Here is an 18,280-nt window from a genome sequence, read left to right as displayed (position 1 = left end):
ACTTGCAGCCTTGTTACGGCAATTTTAGGGGAGATCATTAATGAAGGTCGGGGGGGAGGTTGGTCGATTCGACCGTGTTCGTTTAAACCACACCCCATAGTCAACTCAGCACCAATACTCGTTTCGACCACATCAGCATCTATAGAATAATTCGGCCACGAAATAAGTAAATTTCGGTGTAATTTCCATTGTCCTTTTCGGTTGACCTGTGCACCTTGATCTTGCTCAATTTTTCATCGTGTGTGTGTGATTGTGAATGACGGGGCTTAATAAAAGCGTAATTCTTTCACAACGCACTCGGTCAGAATTTAAGCTTCTATTTCACTGAAATAGATTCTACGCAATAAGTTTAAGTCACCACAAACTCCGCATGAGGCAAGTGGTCGAATCGACTCTGAGCCTTCGAACTATGCGTGGTCGAATCGGTTGGTCGAATCGACCGGTGAGCCAAATGCATGCACATCTCCGAAAAGGCAGCTAGTGACTTCCCCTTATACAGGGATAGCCTTTTCACGTGTTGTGCATTTACACTTTGTCACGTTTGGAAAAACAGCCTTTGCGCTTTCAGAAATCACTTTCCAGTGTTCAGCAATTTATATTTTGTTTGTTTTTGGGCTGACATCTTGAAAATTGTCGAGAGTACACTGTCACAATCCACTAAAAACTTTCATTGAGATCCGACTTCAACTTATTAAGTATTCTAACATGATTGCTTTGATATCGTCAGGGTGCACGAGACATATACTTTCTTGTCTATGTCGATTACCGAGAAAGAGAGAAAGTCGCCGAATGCTCACTTCACTTTTTGTGAATTCCAGCCTTCTCAGAAACTATGCAGGCAGTGCGAGATTGACATCAGGTATCTATATATTATGTAATAACACATGCATCACTGGAGTGGCCCTCAACGCCGAGCCCATTACCTAACGCAAAAAACAAACAAAACACGTATCCAGCTCATTAAAAGCAGTTCATTAAAGACTCAACTCCACGTCCACTCTCTCTGTTCAGTCTGCTAAGCTCTATTAAACGGGATAGTAATTGGTACTTCTACTGACAGTATGCCTTAATAACATGGCAGGCATTGAGCGTCACTCGAGAGTAATTCTTTTATGTTTGTATATTTCACATAATTATGATCAGATTTGATCTTTTTATTTTTTTGACATTGCAAACAGTGGCTCAACGAATAGATTGTGCGTGTATATATATATTTGTAACTTTCCTCTACCTTGTGAGTGCCATTGCTATGACACATGATATTAAAAGTTAAAAATACAATGTATACCCAGCACCTGCAAACCCAGTAGAAAGTCATTGAAAAAGAACTTTAATAATAAAACCTATTAATCTTTTGTAAGTGTCCCATGTCTCCATTTATGTAAATTTGCTGAAATATGCCAAAATATAGTGCTAAAAATATTGAAAAATTAGTTTTCAAAGTTACTTGTGGATTTATGCAGAAATACATACTAAAGACCAATGCTTAGACTCTTGAGAAGTTCTCCGCTGTTAATCTTAGCAATCTTAAACAATGAATGTGACTAAACCGGATGCTTTGTATACACCAGCCTCGTTCTAGTAGTTAAGCTGAAACTTGGCTAAACCAGACGCTTTGTATATACTGGCCTTGTTTTTAGTAGTTAACTGGAAAAAAATCATCTGCAAGCAGTCCAGTAATACAAGTTTGTGCAATAATCTATTGCCATAATCTATCGCTCTACAAGACCGGCAAGTCAGATTTCTCTTACTGGTGCTTTCATCTGTATTATTTTCTGACAAACTCTACACCTTTCCTGGGGTTCTATTTTCTATCTTTATTGGTCATTTTAATTTCTTCCTTTTCCTATAATTCCTTTTCCCTTGGTCTCTTTTCTCTGTAACATCATTTAGGCTCCCTGCATTTGCTGTGTAGGACTGCCTGTGTCAGGGGAAGATGGGATCCTTGGTGTTGTGGTTCCTAATGGGATGCGACCCATCATGTCAACACACCTCTGTGGCCCTAATTTCTCCTAGAAGGAAGGTTAATGTAGCCATTGGGTTGTACCTGCTCGGCCCTGGCTTTGCATTGGCATACATTTTGTGGGCCAGAGTATATTTCTGCTATCTGTCTGACACTGCCCAGTTGATAATTTTTGGTGCCAGTTGGCTGCCATCATTTTGTGCTGGGTGGGAACAGGAAGCAACCCCAAATCCCATTAAAACAAGGAAAATTCTATCAGGAAAGTGCACTGTCTTTGGACAGTGAAGGTGAAGTCTAAGATAATGTAGTCCAGTCAGTTGGAGGGGCCTGGCCCCAGTTTCTCACTGTCAAAAAAGAGGAAGTCAGATCAGCCATCCACAGTGCTTTTGCCATTCACTATTGACAAGAGGATGCAGAAACATCTTCCTGAGATTTTTGTCCATCTAGACAGTGAGCAAAGACAGGCTCAAAGCACTTTACAAAAACAAAACACTCACTCTCACTCACCCAAAAACAATAATAATGGGAGCTGGTCTCAAAAGCAAAGAGTTCATTGCATGCTCTGTTAGTATAGTTATGTTGAGAAGGTGAATGCCATCTATCATTAGTGGTCTGCAGCCTTGCCATCATGGAATCTTCAGCAAGTCAATAAACTTTTCAACTTCTAAAAGTAGCTGAAAGTTATTATGACTGAAGCCCAACTCTCAGCGTTTGGTACAGTAAGCTCACTTTCACAGAAGCAATATAGCTTAGTCAACACAACTAAATGCCATAGATAAGTCTCCAAATCAGTCATACTTTGAATGTGCACTTTTTTGGCTTTAAAATGGGCTGAAAAGTTCTGTAGTGATGTTTTTCTAGACCAGTTAAACCTGAGATTGTATAGTGTAATAAGTGAATAAGGATCAGTCAGAAACCACTTCACATTCTTTAATTAAGTCCTCCTTAAAAGTCTATGCTTGCAGGAATGACATTTTTTTTTTCTCATTGTATTGCAGGATCATTAAGGGATCTGAAATGCCATCATACTGTAGGTGCCTCAAGCTACACAAACCGAACACACCTGTGTGGAGAACTACGATTAAAGGATGTGGGACAGAAGATTACGCTCTGTGGGTGGCTGCAGTTTTTTCGACTGAGGCAGTTCCTGATTCTGAGAGACTGGCATGGCACCACACAGTTGGTTATTCCAGAACACAAGGTTGGCCATGAAAAATGACAGGAAAATAGAAATTTACATTAAAGACTACAAGTGATGAAAACAAGTTCATAAACCTATCGAAGGGAACAGTTGCTTTAGGTAAGCTAGGCAGTCGCCCAGTGCTCAAGTACTGAGGGGGATGAGAGTTTTAAATGACAAATGTTTTTTGGGGGGAAATGTTCTCAGAGTACTGCACTTGTAGAAAAGCTTTTCACTTCACCATACACGTTTCTCAGTATGACAGGAAAACTGCCAGCACCAAATACATATATCAAGTCATGTTTAAGGTGCTGCATGCATTTCAAGTTTTCAGTGTTTACACCTAATCCCTGGGCAAGAGAGGCAGAGGTGGACACAGCCTGTGGCAGAATTGAAGCCTGACTCTTAGGATAGACATCACCACATACCTGCCTTACTTTTGTCGCCTTCTCTGTTGCCGAGCTTGCCATAAATGTCATATAAGTGCAAAACCTGGATACTAAATCAATTATGGAAAAGTGTGTGGAATCCATGATAAAATATTTTAAATGGGTTTTCTTATACACATGATAATCATAGCCAATAAAGATAGGTGATCTAAATGCTATCACCAACTTGACTCATTGTCCACACTGTCCATCTGCAACTTTTGTGCATGTCTTTTATTTTCAGAAGCAAGAACTTGAAGATGTATTGACCAATTTGACGGTGGAGTCAGTACTCATGGTGAATGGCACTGTAAGGGCTAGACCTGCAGAACAGCAAAATGAAGTAAGCAGAGTTTAACAAATGTCTTTTAATGTTTCATCTTGATCTATTTATAACATAAAGCAAAAGCAAAATTTTACCCCTCTGAGTACTGCGTAAAAGTATAAGGATTACAAAGACTAACAACTAAAGACTGTGAAGACAACAGTGGGTGAAGTTTGTTTTTTATTATTGCTACTCTCAGACCAAGAAACCTATACATTTTTGGAAAGGAGAAAGTTTGAACTTTGCTATAACAGTAATGAAAATCGTCTTCCTCGTGCTTCCCCGATTGTGGCCCATCATGCCCAAAGGGTTAAAAGATGGTTGAGTGATTAATTCTGTTAATAAGATTAATGGCATGATTCATGCATATCACCAGTAACTTTATTGGGAAAATTATAAATCAGGTTGGTTTGTGGCATTACTTAGAGGTATTCTAATTCATCATTATTTCATATGCTAAACAAAAGGAAAACAAATACAGTGTAAATACAGACCTGTTTACTCTTCTGACTTAGCATTGTGACACCTTGTTGAAGGATAATCTTCATCCTTCAAGGTACTTTTGAGGGTAGTCCATGCCGTGGTGGCCTGAGAAAGAACTGGCTTACAAACGTCAAAGACTGAACTGGTCATCCTGTGCAGGACCTGGTTACGCCCAGAATAGGCATGAGTGGCGGGCCCTGTCAACTGTCCTTCTATCCATGTGCTCCCAAAACAACAAATACCAGCTGAGGGATGAATGACTGACCACTGTTGGAGTGAATCCAGCCAGCAGGCTAATGTGATTTATCATGGACTGTATAAATTGTATATACAGTGGAAACATGTTTGTACAATGATTCAAGCACCATTGGACCATAAGTGGGATGGTGCAACAATAGCCAAGGCATAGAGGGGCGCTGACTGACTTGAATAAGATGAGCCAACCTTTAATGGCCCTGGCTGACAAGCCTGGCCAGGGGAGATAGGGATATTGGCATATTAGGAGAAAAGTCACTGTTGATTCTGTACATGTAGGGGGAAAATGTAGAAGCCAGTGCCCACTGAGCAGCCAATGTGTGCTTTCTTCTGTATAGAGAAGTAGTTGGAGCCATCATTAGATATACACTCATTTCTGGCAAGCTGGTCTCTATTCTCATCTCATTAGGAGAAAATTCACTGTTGATTCTGTACATGTAGGTGGAAAATGTAGAAGCCAGTGCCCACTGAGCAGCCAGTATGTGCTTTCTTCTGTGTAGGGAAACGGTTGGAGCCATCATTAGATAAACACTCATTTCTGGCAGGCTGGTCTTTATTTTCATCTCTGTTGGGACTCAAAATGTCATCGTTCTCCAAGCTTATATTCAAACTTCCATGCACAAAGACAATGAAGTGTAAAAGTGAAAAAGATCAGCCTAGACTCCTACCAACAGTCAGCAGGAATGATAGATAAATGTGACCTAGATGAAACCAACAACAAGGGCCAAAGACTTCTAGAGCTTACACAACACCGCTGACTCACCTTAGCCAATGTCCTCCATCCCTTTTAAGGAATCCAGGATGGCAACTTGGCACTGTCCAGATAATTGGGTCCATACCCAAATTGACTTCATCTTTCTGTTTAGATATTTCAAATCCATCATTATCTATGGGAAACAAAGTCATACAAGAAGCTAACATCAGTAGCGGCTATAACCTTGTCTTAATGAGCCTGAAGTTAAATTGGAAGGTGGTCACTCAACCAGCTCACAGATTTGCATTAATGGAAAGAAGCTGTGAGATCCAAATGTTGTGGAGATCTTCAGGGTTCAAGTTTGAGGTAAATTTGCTGCCCTGAACATGATGGACTGTGATATAGAAAACCTGGTCATGAAGGACATCCTAGATCTGTTTGACCAAAGAAAAACCTTGAAGAAAGGAGAAAAAGCAAACTCAAAGGAGTTTTCCCAGTACAAAATAGGGAATTATATCAGGAGAGGGATCAAGGCAGCCAAGGAGTGGGAGGCACATGTACAACCAATGCTTCACAAACAACATCAGTTTGATGGCATACCCTACAATAAGATGTCACCAACAGACTAACAGTCAGTTTGAATATAACTGGGAAGAAGACCAACACCAACAAGAGCATGGTCATAGAACAGCATTGATAAAGTAGAGATCCATGCTATGTATGGAGCATGGTCACCACCCTACTGGGCCACCAAAAACCCCTTTTAGTGCAAGCTGGTTTGGCAGTGTGACCTGGCACAACATTTTGTGTAAGACCATCTCTCAGGGGTCAACATCCTGTTGAAAAGAGGAAGAACTAGTTTGCAAACAAAGGAGTGGCCTGGTCATTCTATGCAGGACCTGCTCACCACCGTTTACCAGGCCTAAGTAGTGAATTTTTCAGCAGGTGCATCTATCCAGTTGTTCCCTTTGACGATCAGGACTGGCTGATGAGTGTAACTGTCAACTGGTATTATTCAAGTGAGGATTGATAAGAAATCAGAAATACAGAAACTTTTATTTTGTCACAAATATTCATCATCTTGGTGTACACTGAGAAAGTTTCCAAAACTCATGCATATCTTCACAAAAGTGATCTCTTTTATGCATAAATGTTGGCCATCAAATGCTTACTGAGAAATAATGCACCGTGAAAAATTATGGATTTTCAGAAATCAGTTAAAGCTGATTTTCAGTAGTATTAGTGTGAAACTGCCTGTGATTAAACTCAACAATGCTGCCAAGCTATTTTAGTGTATTGGGAGACTTTGAGCATGGACACTATCTGAAGTATTATTATGATTTTTTTCTCTAAAAAGTTACTGGTCATTAGAAGGGTAAACGGATCTGTTTACAGATAATTTTTTCAACATGTTCCCCCCAAAAAACCACTACTGGCCAGCATGTTTGTCTGATAGGTCATTGTAATATTATAGATTACTTGAATTTCACAGACATTGACATTTCAGTCCATGGACATTTTTATTCTTTGCTCTTTGCTTGCATAATTCTTTATTGGAAACAACAGATAATAGAACTGTTATTTTAAACCAGCACGTTCAAGGACCAAAGTAAAACATCTAATTGTTTTGCTTGATAGTTATTGGCAAATTTATTATAAGAACAGCAACAACAGTAGAATATGATATCAACACTTGTTTTTAATTGAACATGAATATTTCTGAATCATTCCTTTTTATTTACTGTTCTGAAAAACCAAGTCTATTGTGCTGTGAGCAGAAAATGGCCACAGGACAAATTGAAGTGGAAGTTTCAGATCTGTGGCTGCTAAATCCTCGTCAGCTGCAGTTGCCTTTTGAGTTAAAGGAATTTCATAAGGTAGTTTCTCTGATTAGCAAGTTTGAATGTCTTTTTAAAGTTTGCTTCCTCTTGATAAAACTTATAAGTCTAAAAATGTTCATATCTCGTAATGTTCTTCCACTTTTAATGACCTGGTAAATAATTGGCATATGTCTTTCATATATATCTTCCATTGGAAAAACATGAAAGTCAGATATTTTAGATGTAAATGAAATTGAGTGGTGCATTTTTATAACCTAGTGTGCCCTTCTGTTTTTTTTACAAATTTAACTAAAGCGTTATATTTTTTAATTTTTAATATGTATATTATTGTGTATATGAATTTGATATGTGTGTAATCCTATCTAGATTTTTTTTTCCATTTGTGGCTCAGGTAAAAGAGTCACTGAGAATGGAATACAGATATCTATATCTTCGCCAGTCACTGATGCAGAATAATTTGCGTTTGCGCTCAAGAATGGTGATGAAGATGCGAGAATTCCTAACAAACAAGCATGGTATGTCAGATGCATATTTCATAGTATGTATAGACAGGTTGGGATACATTGCTGTGAGAAATTGAGAGGGAAGAATTTCAGCCTATATATGATAATGTTTTCTATGAATTCACTCCCTTCGAAAAATTGTGAGTAAAGGAATGGCAGATCTCAAGTGGGGCGCAGTAGGTACGTGTCATAGATTTAGTTTTCTCACAACAGTTTTTGATATTGCTATATGGATAGCATTTTCTAGTCTCTGATAAATCACATCAGTATGAGAAGCCATGAGGTAGTCTTCTGCTGCCACTTCTGCTCTCGCCTTTTGTATGAAGGGACAGCACAATCTGCCAGTGCTGACCATGTTTGGGCACCCTAGCCAAGGGCTAATGGTCCCACTGTCTTCTGGGTAATCTTGGAAATTATAAAGGCTAAGGGAGTAAACCTATTCAGCAAATCCTAACGTGTATCAGTGGGCAAAGGCTTACCACAATGAAAGTACTGGCCAGAGTTGAGTGTCCATGTGATTGCAAACAGGTGATCATCATTTGAAGGGCATCATGACATCATACCACGAGTGGGGGTCAGCAGTGTATGCTTTTGGTTGCAGAGTTATCTAATTGCAGTATATTTATGCATTGTCAATATTTTAAAAGTGATATTTAGTAAATCTGATGCTGCTTATCATTATTTTATTTTGTTCCTGGTGTAGGATTGAAATAAACTCAACTTTTGTGGTTTGAGTTTAGCCACACTTTAAGTATGACATGGGCTTCTTAGTACATGGTCAGAGTCATCATTAGCTGTACACCCATATCTGGCATTCTGATTGCCATTTGCATCTCTGCCAGACCTCACAATGTTACCAAGTGTATGCTCTCCCTTCCACACACAGAGACAGCAAAGAGGAGGAGTTTTACGAACACCTAAATAGGATTGCAAAGGCAGTACCTAAATAGGACATCCTTGTTGTACTGCGTGAAAGAAATGCCAAGGTCAGCCCAGATGCCTACCAGCAATGGATAGAAAAGGTGGGGAAATTTGACAAAACAACGAGAGAGGCCAAAGACTCCTAGAGTTTGCACAGAGCCATTGACTCACTTTTGCCAATACCATTCATTTCCACAAGAAATCAAGGCTGAATCACCTCCATAGTTTGTGTTCTCCTACACCACCTGTTACAATTGATTGTTATGTGGCATAGTGTTAAAGCTTGTAATTGTATGTCCATCCAAACGTGTGTGAATGGTAGTATTTTTATTATTTAACATAAACTGCTTCGGGCTCCTGAAAACTGGGAAAACAGAGGCAACCTTAGCAGTACGTAAGCCCCTGCAGGGCTCTGGGCAAGTGTCATATGCCGGGCCAAAAGCCGTAAATGTTGGCTTTATACCATACCACCAGAATCTACTATCATGGGGCCCCCCTCAGGCGCAGGGCCTGGGGCAGTTGTCCCAGTCGCCACCTCCAAAGTCTGCCTCTGTGTGCACTCGCTCATCGTTCTCCTTTGTAGTAGAAGTAGTTGATTACAGAGTGATCATCTCCCTTTATTTCATGATGCTCTGGGCAGTCTGAAACTACAAGTTTTTTTCATTTCTTTGCCTTTCTTCTCTTAAGCTCTAACAATGTGGAAACAGCTGCTGGCTAATCTTGATTTTAACAGTCTCATTCCTCAGTCCCAGTCTGCTTACCACACTTTGCACAACACAGAAATGGCCATGTTGATGGTCATTAATGATATTTTGTGTTCGCTGGATGAGGGGCAAGTGTTGGTGCACACCTTGTTAGACCAGTCAGCAGCCTTTGACATAGATTCTTTGATCTTGCTTAGCTGCCTCATGCTTGTTTAAGGTATATCAGGTTTTGTTATCATGGTTTGAGTCCTACTTTCAAAGTAAGACCTAGGCCATACTAGTTGATGGACAACTCTTAGCAGTTGGCATTAGGTGTCCCTCATACTAGGGCAATTTAGTTTATTTTATACATGAAGCCTTTGTTTTTGTTGGTTCAGTTTCATGCTGCTTGTTGATGGCACTCAACTGTACACTTCTACCTTCTCTAGGATGCCACACACTGCTCTTCAGACTCTAAAAACATTCATCCTAGAGTCTTGGATGTTTGAGAATAAATTAAAACTTAATGATAAAAAGACAGAAGCTCTAATGATTCATAAAAATTCAGCTATGCTACCAGACTTCATGTCCAGATCCAGAGTAGGCTTCTTCAGCCAGGAACCTTGGGTTTGTTTTTTTTATTGTTTTCAGTTGTTGTGCAGCTTCTGCTGTTTATGCTGTTTGTTTTGTAAATGGATTAGCACTCTTGATTTTATAAAGTGGCAGAGCACATTTTTTATTATTATTGTGTATTTGGAAAGTTATAGATGCACCAAAAGCATTTATGAAGTGCTATATTGGCTGAACAATAAAAAAAAATTTTCATTCATTTTCAGATTTTGTGGAGGTGGAGACACCAACATTGTTTCGTCGAACCCCTGGGGTATGTTGGTGTACAAAGTATTTTGTAAAGTGATCTTGTAGTTTACCTACTACTCAGCTTATGATTTATGAGGAGATAGAAAAATCCATCAAATCTGGAGTTGCAATGCTGGGAGGATTGAGAACACACTTTTGGAACATAGAAAGATCTTTTGTGCACTTTAAGTTCAGCTATGTGCAGATGTATAGAAGCAAAACAGAATGCAATGCGAGGCATTAAATTTAGGAAAACTAGTCTGGTAGCACATTTGACATTAAAGGGCTAAAATTCTGCTTGGTAACTTTCATGAAGTTCCCTGGAATCGCCTAGAGCCCTAGAGGAATAGACTTAATGATACTAGAATTTTATGAGGCACAGCTAGCCTATGATGCAGCTGCTGTAAGTTTGAGTGCATGTCAAGCAGATCAGTCCCCTTGCACCTCCATATGGCTCCTTAAGTATGACATCACAATTGAGTTAACAATATCACTGCAGTTGCTTGTGCTGCATAAGGGTGCTTTACTTGTGGGGATATGGCCTGTGAAGTAAAGTTTTGTAGATTTATAATTTGATGTAAATTACTAACGTGTGATGAATTTTTGTGAATTTATGTGATGAAGATGTTTTGATTCTGTTTGTACAAAGACTTATCTTCATTTTTCAGGGTGCAAAAGAATTTTTAGTTCCAACCCGTGATCCAGGAAAGTTTTATACTCTGCCCCAGAGTCCACAACAGGTAATATGTTTTTTAAATACTGTGAATCTTTTGTAGCACTCTAGTAGTGTACTGAGTTATGTAATTGTTGTAGAGAGTCGGCATCAAACAGCCCCAGGACTGTCCCTTTCTCCCGCCGGCTGCATGTGTAATAACCAGCCTTGAGCTGCCCACCAGTGGCTACTGGGTTGTTGTTACATCAGGAGTTATGCAGGTGCCTGAGCCACTTGGGGAAACAATGACCAGACAGTTGTGTCCAGTGGCGCCATGTGGGCTGGGAAAGGGGTTGGATTGTTCCGGAAAGTTTGACTGTAGGGAGAATAAGTAGCGTAGCTTTACAGTGGAGAGGGGCTTTTTGGATTTGCAAGTGAGAGTGGAGAGATGGCAGGCCAGCCGCCGACTGAAACACTGAATAAAAACTACAGTGTGTGGAAATGCCATCTTTGTTGTTATTCCTGTACGACTAGCCCAACCCTACGTAGCTATCAGAGACTGACATGTTGGTTACACTTGCAACAAAGGGAACTTTACTTTTGTAGTGTTGTGTAATCAAGTGGTTCGCAAAGTGTGGTCTGTGGACTACTTGTGGGCCACACGCATAAGTCAGGACATCCATGGCTGACAGTTATCATATATGTCACAAAAGTAATGTTTATCACCTTAATATCTCATCAGAAACAACTATATTCATCGCATCAATATTTTAAGTAATAAAAAACTTTGCGAAGTATTTTATTTTATGTCAACTTATTACTATACTACTGTCACAAAAGTACGTATAGATTTGAATTTTAATGAAATAAATGTGACAATTTAAATTTGAAATTCACAGTACAGAATGATTTTAGTCCTTGGTGGTCTGCCATATTTTTTATTTTAGTGGTCTGCGGTCCAAAAGACTTTGAAAACCATTGGTGTAATCATGACTCTTATTGGAGTATGTTCCTATTGTGTGATTACTAGGTTAAAGAAATTATTCTTCTTTTCATTCAAATAAAGACAGTCACTGCATGATTAGTGATAATAGGAGATTGACAGTTTGTTGCAGTATTGTTCTGTCATTTGGTTTGCTTTGTATAATGTTTTGTGTTCAGCCTTCAATCTTCAATCTTCTTCATTTTTTCTTCCTTTCTCTGTAGGATGAAAGATGAGTTCCTTTCAGTCATTTCACAGTTACTCTACTTCCAGTCTTTTTTTTATCAGTGTGTATGGTTTAGAGAAGCAGGGTGTATTCATTTTCTCATTTTGTCAGTTTCCATTTAACAGTTCTTGATCACTATGCATTATGTCTGGTTCTTTTCCATGCCTTTTCTTGTCTGCATACAATTTTGTCACTCCTTTAATTTCTGCATCTCAGTTGTGGATTTCCTGTCTGATCACTTGTAAAGTCAGCTGTGGAATTTTTGTACAAATTTTCCAACCAAACACTAGCTTAGCTGGACTACATCGTGTACTAAATTTCATCTTGCCAATACTTATCCTCAGCTTGAGCTATTCTCATCCTTTTTAGTAGTGACTAGTTTTCTCTCTCAACTTCTCCATTGGCTTGTGGCCATCAGGGAGTTGTTTTTATATGCTTGCCTCCAATGTTCCTCATGTATTCTTCAAATGCTTCTGAAATGAACTCAGGACTGCTGTCTGTATCATTTGATGCATGTCATGTCTGTCAAAGATTGTCTTAAGTACCTTAATAGTGTTTTCAGCTCTATGGTCTTGTTCATTACTTCTATCTCACAGTACTGACACGAGTAGTCTTTGACAACAAGTACCAACTGTCCTGAAGGAAGGGGTCCAAGATAGTCATGTAATATCCTCCCATGGCTCTTGGAGTAACTGTGTATTGTGCACTGGCTTTGGAGGTTTTTCTCAGTTCATTAGTTGGTATCCAAAGTCCATGAATGGGAGGTTTGAGCCACTATCCCCTAACTGCTATCCTATATTTATCAAGCTTGGTAGCATAACAGGCTGGGTAAATGTGCTTCATAAATATGAGGCCAGTTTTTTTTACATTAGAAACATTAAGTGTGTGACCATTCTGAGAGCACCAGTCTTCTACTTCACATGCTTCTCTATCAAGGGCAGATTCATTAGCATCTGAGACCACACAGATACTTATCTCATTACCTCAATATTGGATAGTATGAACAGAAGAGTCATGAGTGAAACACACCTAGAGAGGAGTTGCATAAGAGAGAATCTCAGTGGATGTTTATCTCTAGTATGATTCTTGTATTACTCAGAAAATACATTTGACCATTAATAGCGCACAACATAATCTACTCAAGATGTGGAAAAAACTGATTTAAGAATTTTTTTTTAAAGTGTGCAGCAAGTGTTTATAAAGGGCAAAATGCAGTAAACAAGGAAAAGATGGATAATTTTATGTTGAAGAATATACATAAAATGTACAGCTTGATACCACTGTTTACATTTCAGTCACAACATGTATTGTCTGAAAATTACATTTTCTTGGTGGTTCAATGGCAAACTCTGCACTGTAAAGATTGATAATTACATTCATATTGACTGTAAAATAAAATTTTATATTTAAATTAGTATTCTTCATGCCCCCGTTCAGGAAAATATCATTTATAATTTTTTTGTCGGGATTTAAAAGAGAAATTTGCTATTAACATTTAGCATATTCCCTTCTTTCTGATTCAAGTTTAAGCAACTCTTGATGGTTGGAGCCATAGATCGTTACTTTCAAATAGCACGGTGTTATCGTGACGAAGGAGCAAAGCCAGACAGGCAACCAGAGTTCACTCAGGTACTTATTTCGATATTTCAAGAGCATGTAAATGTATGAATACACATACATTTACATGTGCAGATATTATTTTATGTATTTCAGAGATAATAAATTGTAATATGCTGATCTGTATAGGCAGACTCAGAGCACTAGGCATGACTTCCACAGTTCATGGCAATGGACGAAGTTACAGTAATGTGGGAGAATATTCTCATGTTGTAACTGCCTGGTTAATACAACTTCTTTCTGTACATAAGAGAACTTGTGATGCAAGTTTTCTAGATCAATCCGTTCCGTTTAACAGCCACCTGAAGTCCTGTTGGCTTTTGCTGAGCTAGATGCACTGTGGTTGTATCTTTGTGACCTTTGTCTATTCCTGTATATAGCTGATAGATACAGGCTACAGTTTCAGACCTTCACCTTGTTTTCTGCCAGTGGTGGGAAGGTGATGTCATAAGCTGACTTGCTAGTGGACAATCAGATAGTGGAGATTAGGAATAAGCACAATGCTTTGTTACTGATTTGTCTGATATAACTTTTGTCTGTCTTTAGCCTCTTGTCACTCTTGAATCTATGAGCTTGACCAGCTACTTGTTTTAGCAAGTCATCTGTCTCGGGTCCGTGCTGGCTCTCAATGTCCCTGAGTTCAAATCTACAGATCACAATTACATTGTGTCATCAGTAGCAATGAAAAATACATCAATAGACACTTGGGTCAACAGAGCTGAAATCGCCAGAAAACTGCTGGTATCGATGCAATCACAAAGTAGATGAAAATGCTTAAAGCAAAGGACTAACTGTGTGATCTTCAAGATCTTCAGAAGAAACTGTTAGGCAGAAAAGATTGGCAGTTGATGGAAAATCTGAAAGTCACAGAAGAAAATAAAAGTCAAACAGTCCTGCACAGCAAAGATGCAATGAGAAAAGCACCAGTCTACACAATGGGCACCAAAATACAACAAACTAATAAAAATACAAAAATTGCGGAGAGCAGCCTCCCTCAAACCTGCTAGGCAAAGGAACCCGACTCCAAACCATAGTTTTAATGTACTAATGATTTAATAAAGAAACACATTTCCAAATTAAATTCTGATTTTTAAGTGCTACATTGTGTTAGAGTATTTTAATAAATGAGCATAGGTGTCCATGTGTGTATCATGGTTGCATGCTTGGCATCTACATGATTGGTGAGCAAGAGAGTAGTTATAATTTGAATCTAGTTTATTAAGTTGGCCAGTTGGTTGTGTAGTTTCAGGAAGCAAGTTTTTGTCAACAGTTTACATTTATACTCTTAGTCTTTGAGTTGGAAATATCATTGAATGCCTCACGTTTTTGAGGAAGAACATTTTATTAAAAAATTTTTTGAACTGCAGGTTGATATAGAGATGTCTTTTGTGACTCAAGAAGGAATAATATCCCTCATCGAAGGTTTACTGTCATCATCCTGGCCTGAGGAGAAATTAACATTCCAGGTGCCTTTTCCTCGTATGACCTATCATCAAGCCATGTCATTGTATGGTACTGATAAACCGGACACCAGACTTTCATGGACGGTTGGTATTACCATTAATGCACTAGCATTTATTCATCTGTGATGTGTTTTTTCCCACAGCAATCAGTGCTTTCAAGATCATTTTATTTAAATTTTTAAGTGATGAGTCTCACTGAATCATCTAGTACTTCTGCAGAGTTTCAAAATTTCCCACATTTTATTTTTTTATTTTATTTTTCTTTTAAGTCCTGTAACGCTGACACTATTTTATAGTTTTGTCCCATTCCTAAAATAATTTAACAATAATAATAATAAATGCAAAATTTGTAAAGCGCATACACTCCTAAGGAGTATGCTCTTAGCGCTTAAGAACAAGAATGAAACATGGACAGTATATGAGGGACAGGAAAACAAACAAATATGAAAGAATAAACAATTGTACTAAACGAAGAATAAAATCAAATACAGAAAACACAAATAGGCACCAAATAACAAGAATAAAAGCTGAGAGTAACACAATATTGCAAAAGGAAGGGCGTGAAAAAGAACTAGCATTTTGGGAAAGGGTATTAGGAGTAATATTTGTGGAAGAGGTGTGTTTTCAGTGCATGTTTAAAGGATTCAATAGTGGGTAGGTGCGGATATAGAAAGGGAGAGAGTTCCATTGTTTTGCTGCACAATAACTAAAAATCCTGTGGCCGTATGTTGTTAATTTGGTGACAGGAAGAGTAAGGAGATGATCATCAGACGAGGAGCAGAGTTGTGTAGCTGGGACTTAAGGGGAGAGCAGTACAGAGAAATAATCAGGACAGGTGCCAGCAAAGAAATGAAAACAGCACGGACTGTTTGTACTGAATGCGAGAACAGATGGGAAGCCAGTGTAGAAAACGAAGGAGAGGGGTGGCATAGATTATTGCCAACTATATGGTAATGAAGTTTGTGCAAGAGGTTTAATCTCATTAAATTTTGCCACTTTTCAGCCTTGTCCTATGTGAATCTTACAGATTAAGGATGTCAAAGAAATCTTCTCGGAAGAGATACCACCTGCACCAGTAATTCAAGGTCTTCGTATACCAAAAGGGGGTGTATGTATTTTTTAAAAATCTTTTATGAGGGATCTTAAAATCTTACTCTTAAAGAATTTCTAATCCACATTTTTGTGCGGACTTGTGATTTTATGTGTGTTTGTGTATGTGTGTGTTTACTTTGATGCCTAAGAATATTTCCCATTTTTCATCCCCCCACAACAGGAATGGATTTAATAAGTAAAGACTGACATTCATGAAATAATTTTTTTTCTGAAAAGAGCAAAAAATAGTCTTGCTTATTTTATTACCCAGGCTACTCAGCAGAGGAGTTTGGGAGAACACCCATTCTGGTCTTAAGATACATCACTATAAACATCACCATGCACAGACATCAGGATTGTATAACAGATATGTTTACAATTATAATAATGATAATGATTTCATTTGTATAGCACAATATCTCAGCAAATAGACAAGCTCATTGTGCTGAACAAGATCCACAAAATAGTCACAAAGATGTGGAACAAAGAACTATGCTAAGATTCGCTGTGTTCCAGCAGTAAAGGGTGATCACTGCAGATTTAATGGGGATGACTCGAGAAAACAAGGGTTGGTGACATCAGGAGAATTTTGAGTAATCTTGAGAATGTTAAGAAAGGTTATATTAAACAGCAAAAGGTGATCATCACTTAAGTTTATTCACCACAGCTCAAGGTCGCTGTCAAAGCTGGAGAAGTACACCGGAGTGGAATCTGGCCATAGAGCCATCAGTTCGCATTTCAAAACATTGTATACAATCCAGCTTCAAAACTGAATAGGAGAACGAATGCAGCCAAAGGTAAACATGAAGGTCCAACATTTTTATCCAAATTGATGTGTTTTATTGGACACTGCTGTCCATTATGGGTTTTGAGGACTGAATGAACTGGTTGAGGTGTCCAGATGTCGAGCACAATCCAGACCCTAACACACTGAATGCAGAGACAAAGCAACGAAGCAAGCATTGAAACTAGAGAGGCAATAAATGCTGACAAAGGGAGTGGACAAGTATCAGGTGATGTGAAAAGCCTTCATTTTTCATTAGCTCCTTTAGAAATGCTTAGTTACCACGCTGGTGAGATCCTTCAAGGCCTGAACTGAATAAATCTGGAGATTGTCAGATAACCACTTTTGTGCAGACTTAGCCTGTGAGTACAAAGTACAGGACAATCAGCTGCTGCAGGCCAGAGGCAAGCAGGTGACGCAGGACAAACAAAGTTTGCAACTTGCTGTCTTCCTTGAAATAGAAGTCAGAAAAGTCAGTTGGAACATTCTTTTTAGCTTCCATACCAGAAAAAAGACTAAAATGGGTCCCAAATGTTCTTGGAATCTGATCAAAATGCTAATTGAGACTGACTGCACCTGCAGTGGACAGCTGAGCATTTGCCTTAAAAAGGGGTGGAAATCTTTACATTTTCACCCTCTTCAGCCAAAGCTTTCACTTTCCCTCACTTGATGGTTTGGTGCTAAATACAATGTAGCAAAACTCCCCTTGCAAGTATGGATTGGAATGCTTTCATGGAGCTGAACACTGTATCTGATGATTTTAACTGGAGATTTTTTTAATCTTTTCACACAGTTCAAGACTGAAGGGCACATCCCCAGGGGTCTTTCTTGGCTTAGATTCCAGTCAAGCTTGTGAAGGAGACCCCTTTCTAGATATATTAGGGCAATTGTACACGCATGCATTCATGTGTTGCTTTTACCCTTTTTTTTATTGAAAGAAATGGCAACAGACATGCCTTTTGTCTTTGAGTATTTGAGCACAACCATCCACATATTCTCTAGAGCTGATGTTCATGCCAAATAAATAACTGGAAAACACTCAGTTTTAGTCCTCTTGGATTTACTTTTAAATACAAAACTGCACCATTAATTTGAACTTGACTACAAGCAAAGCAGTTTTTAGACTGAAGTGATTGATAAGCAGTAATACAGACCTTGACAAAAGCAAACTCTCATGACACACAGAGCTTCATGATAAGTTTTATTTATTTATAATTTTTAGCCTTTGTAAGAAATGACTATATTTTTTTCACTTTTTCAGAAATATATTTCCAGTAAGGAGGTTGACGATATTGTGAAGTTTAGTAAGCAGGGTTTCTCAGCGGTAAGT

The 18,280-nt window shown here is 38.6% G+C and overlaps 1 protein-coding gene across 4 annotated transcripts in view; it reads left to right on the top strand.

Moving 5' to 3' along the window:
• The window catches only part of LOC112575534 (aspartate--tRNA ligase, mitochondrial-like), a 41,459-nt gene that overhangs the window by 128 nt on the left and 23,051 nt on the right, over positions 1 to 18,280 (top strand). The window contains exons 1-12 of one of the 4 annotated variants that reach the window (XM_025257468.1): positions 37 to 166; positions 728 to 859; positions 2,962 to 3,164; positions 3,816 to 3,914; positions 7,107 to 7,205; positions 7,561 to 7,684; positions 10,113 to 10,159; positions 10,803 to 10,874; positions 13,519 to 13,623; positions 14,979 to 15,158; positions 16,102 to 16,182; positions 18,212 to 18,274. In XM_025257468.1, coding sequence (XP_025113253.1) covers positions 790 to 859; positions 2,962 to 3,164; positions 3,816 to 3,914; positions 7,107 to 7,205; positions 7,561 to 7,684; positions 10,113 to 10,159; positions 10,803 to 10,874; positions 13,519 to 13,623; positions 14,979 to 15,158; positions 16,102 to 16,182; positions 18,212 to 18,274 — 1,143 coding nt within the window. In that variant the 5' untranslated portion in view covers positions 37 to 166; positions 728 to 789. Of the gene's footprint in view, positions 1 to 36; positions 167 to 187; positions 860 to 2,961; positions 3,165 to 3,815; positions 3,915 to 7,087; positions 7,206 to 7,560; positions 7,685 to 10,112; positions 10,160 to 10,802; positions 10,875 to 13,518; positions 13,624 to 14,978; positions 15,159 to 16,101; positions 16,183 to 18,211; positions 18,275 to 18,280 lie in introns of those variants that run through there. The other 3 variants (XM_025257469.1, XM_025257467.1, XM_025257471.1) reach the window with 3 other exon arrangements.

The sequence above is a fragment of the Pomacea canaliculata genome, linkage group LG11 (assembly GCF_003073045.1).
Source record: "Pomacea canaliculata isolate SZHN2017 linkage group LG11, ASM307304v1, whole genome shotgun sequence".
NCBI lineage: Eukaryota > Metazoa > Mollusca > Gastropoda > Architaenioglossa > Ampullariidae > Pomacea > Pomacea canaliculata.
The sequence above is the reverse complement of the archived record's forward strand: the minus strand, read 5'-3'. Positions and strand labels throughout refer to the sequence as shown.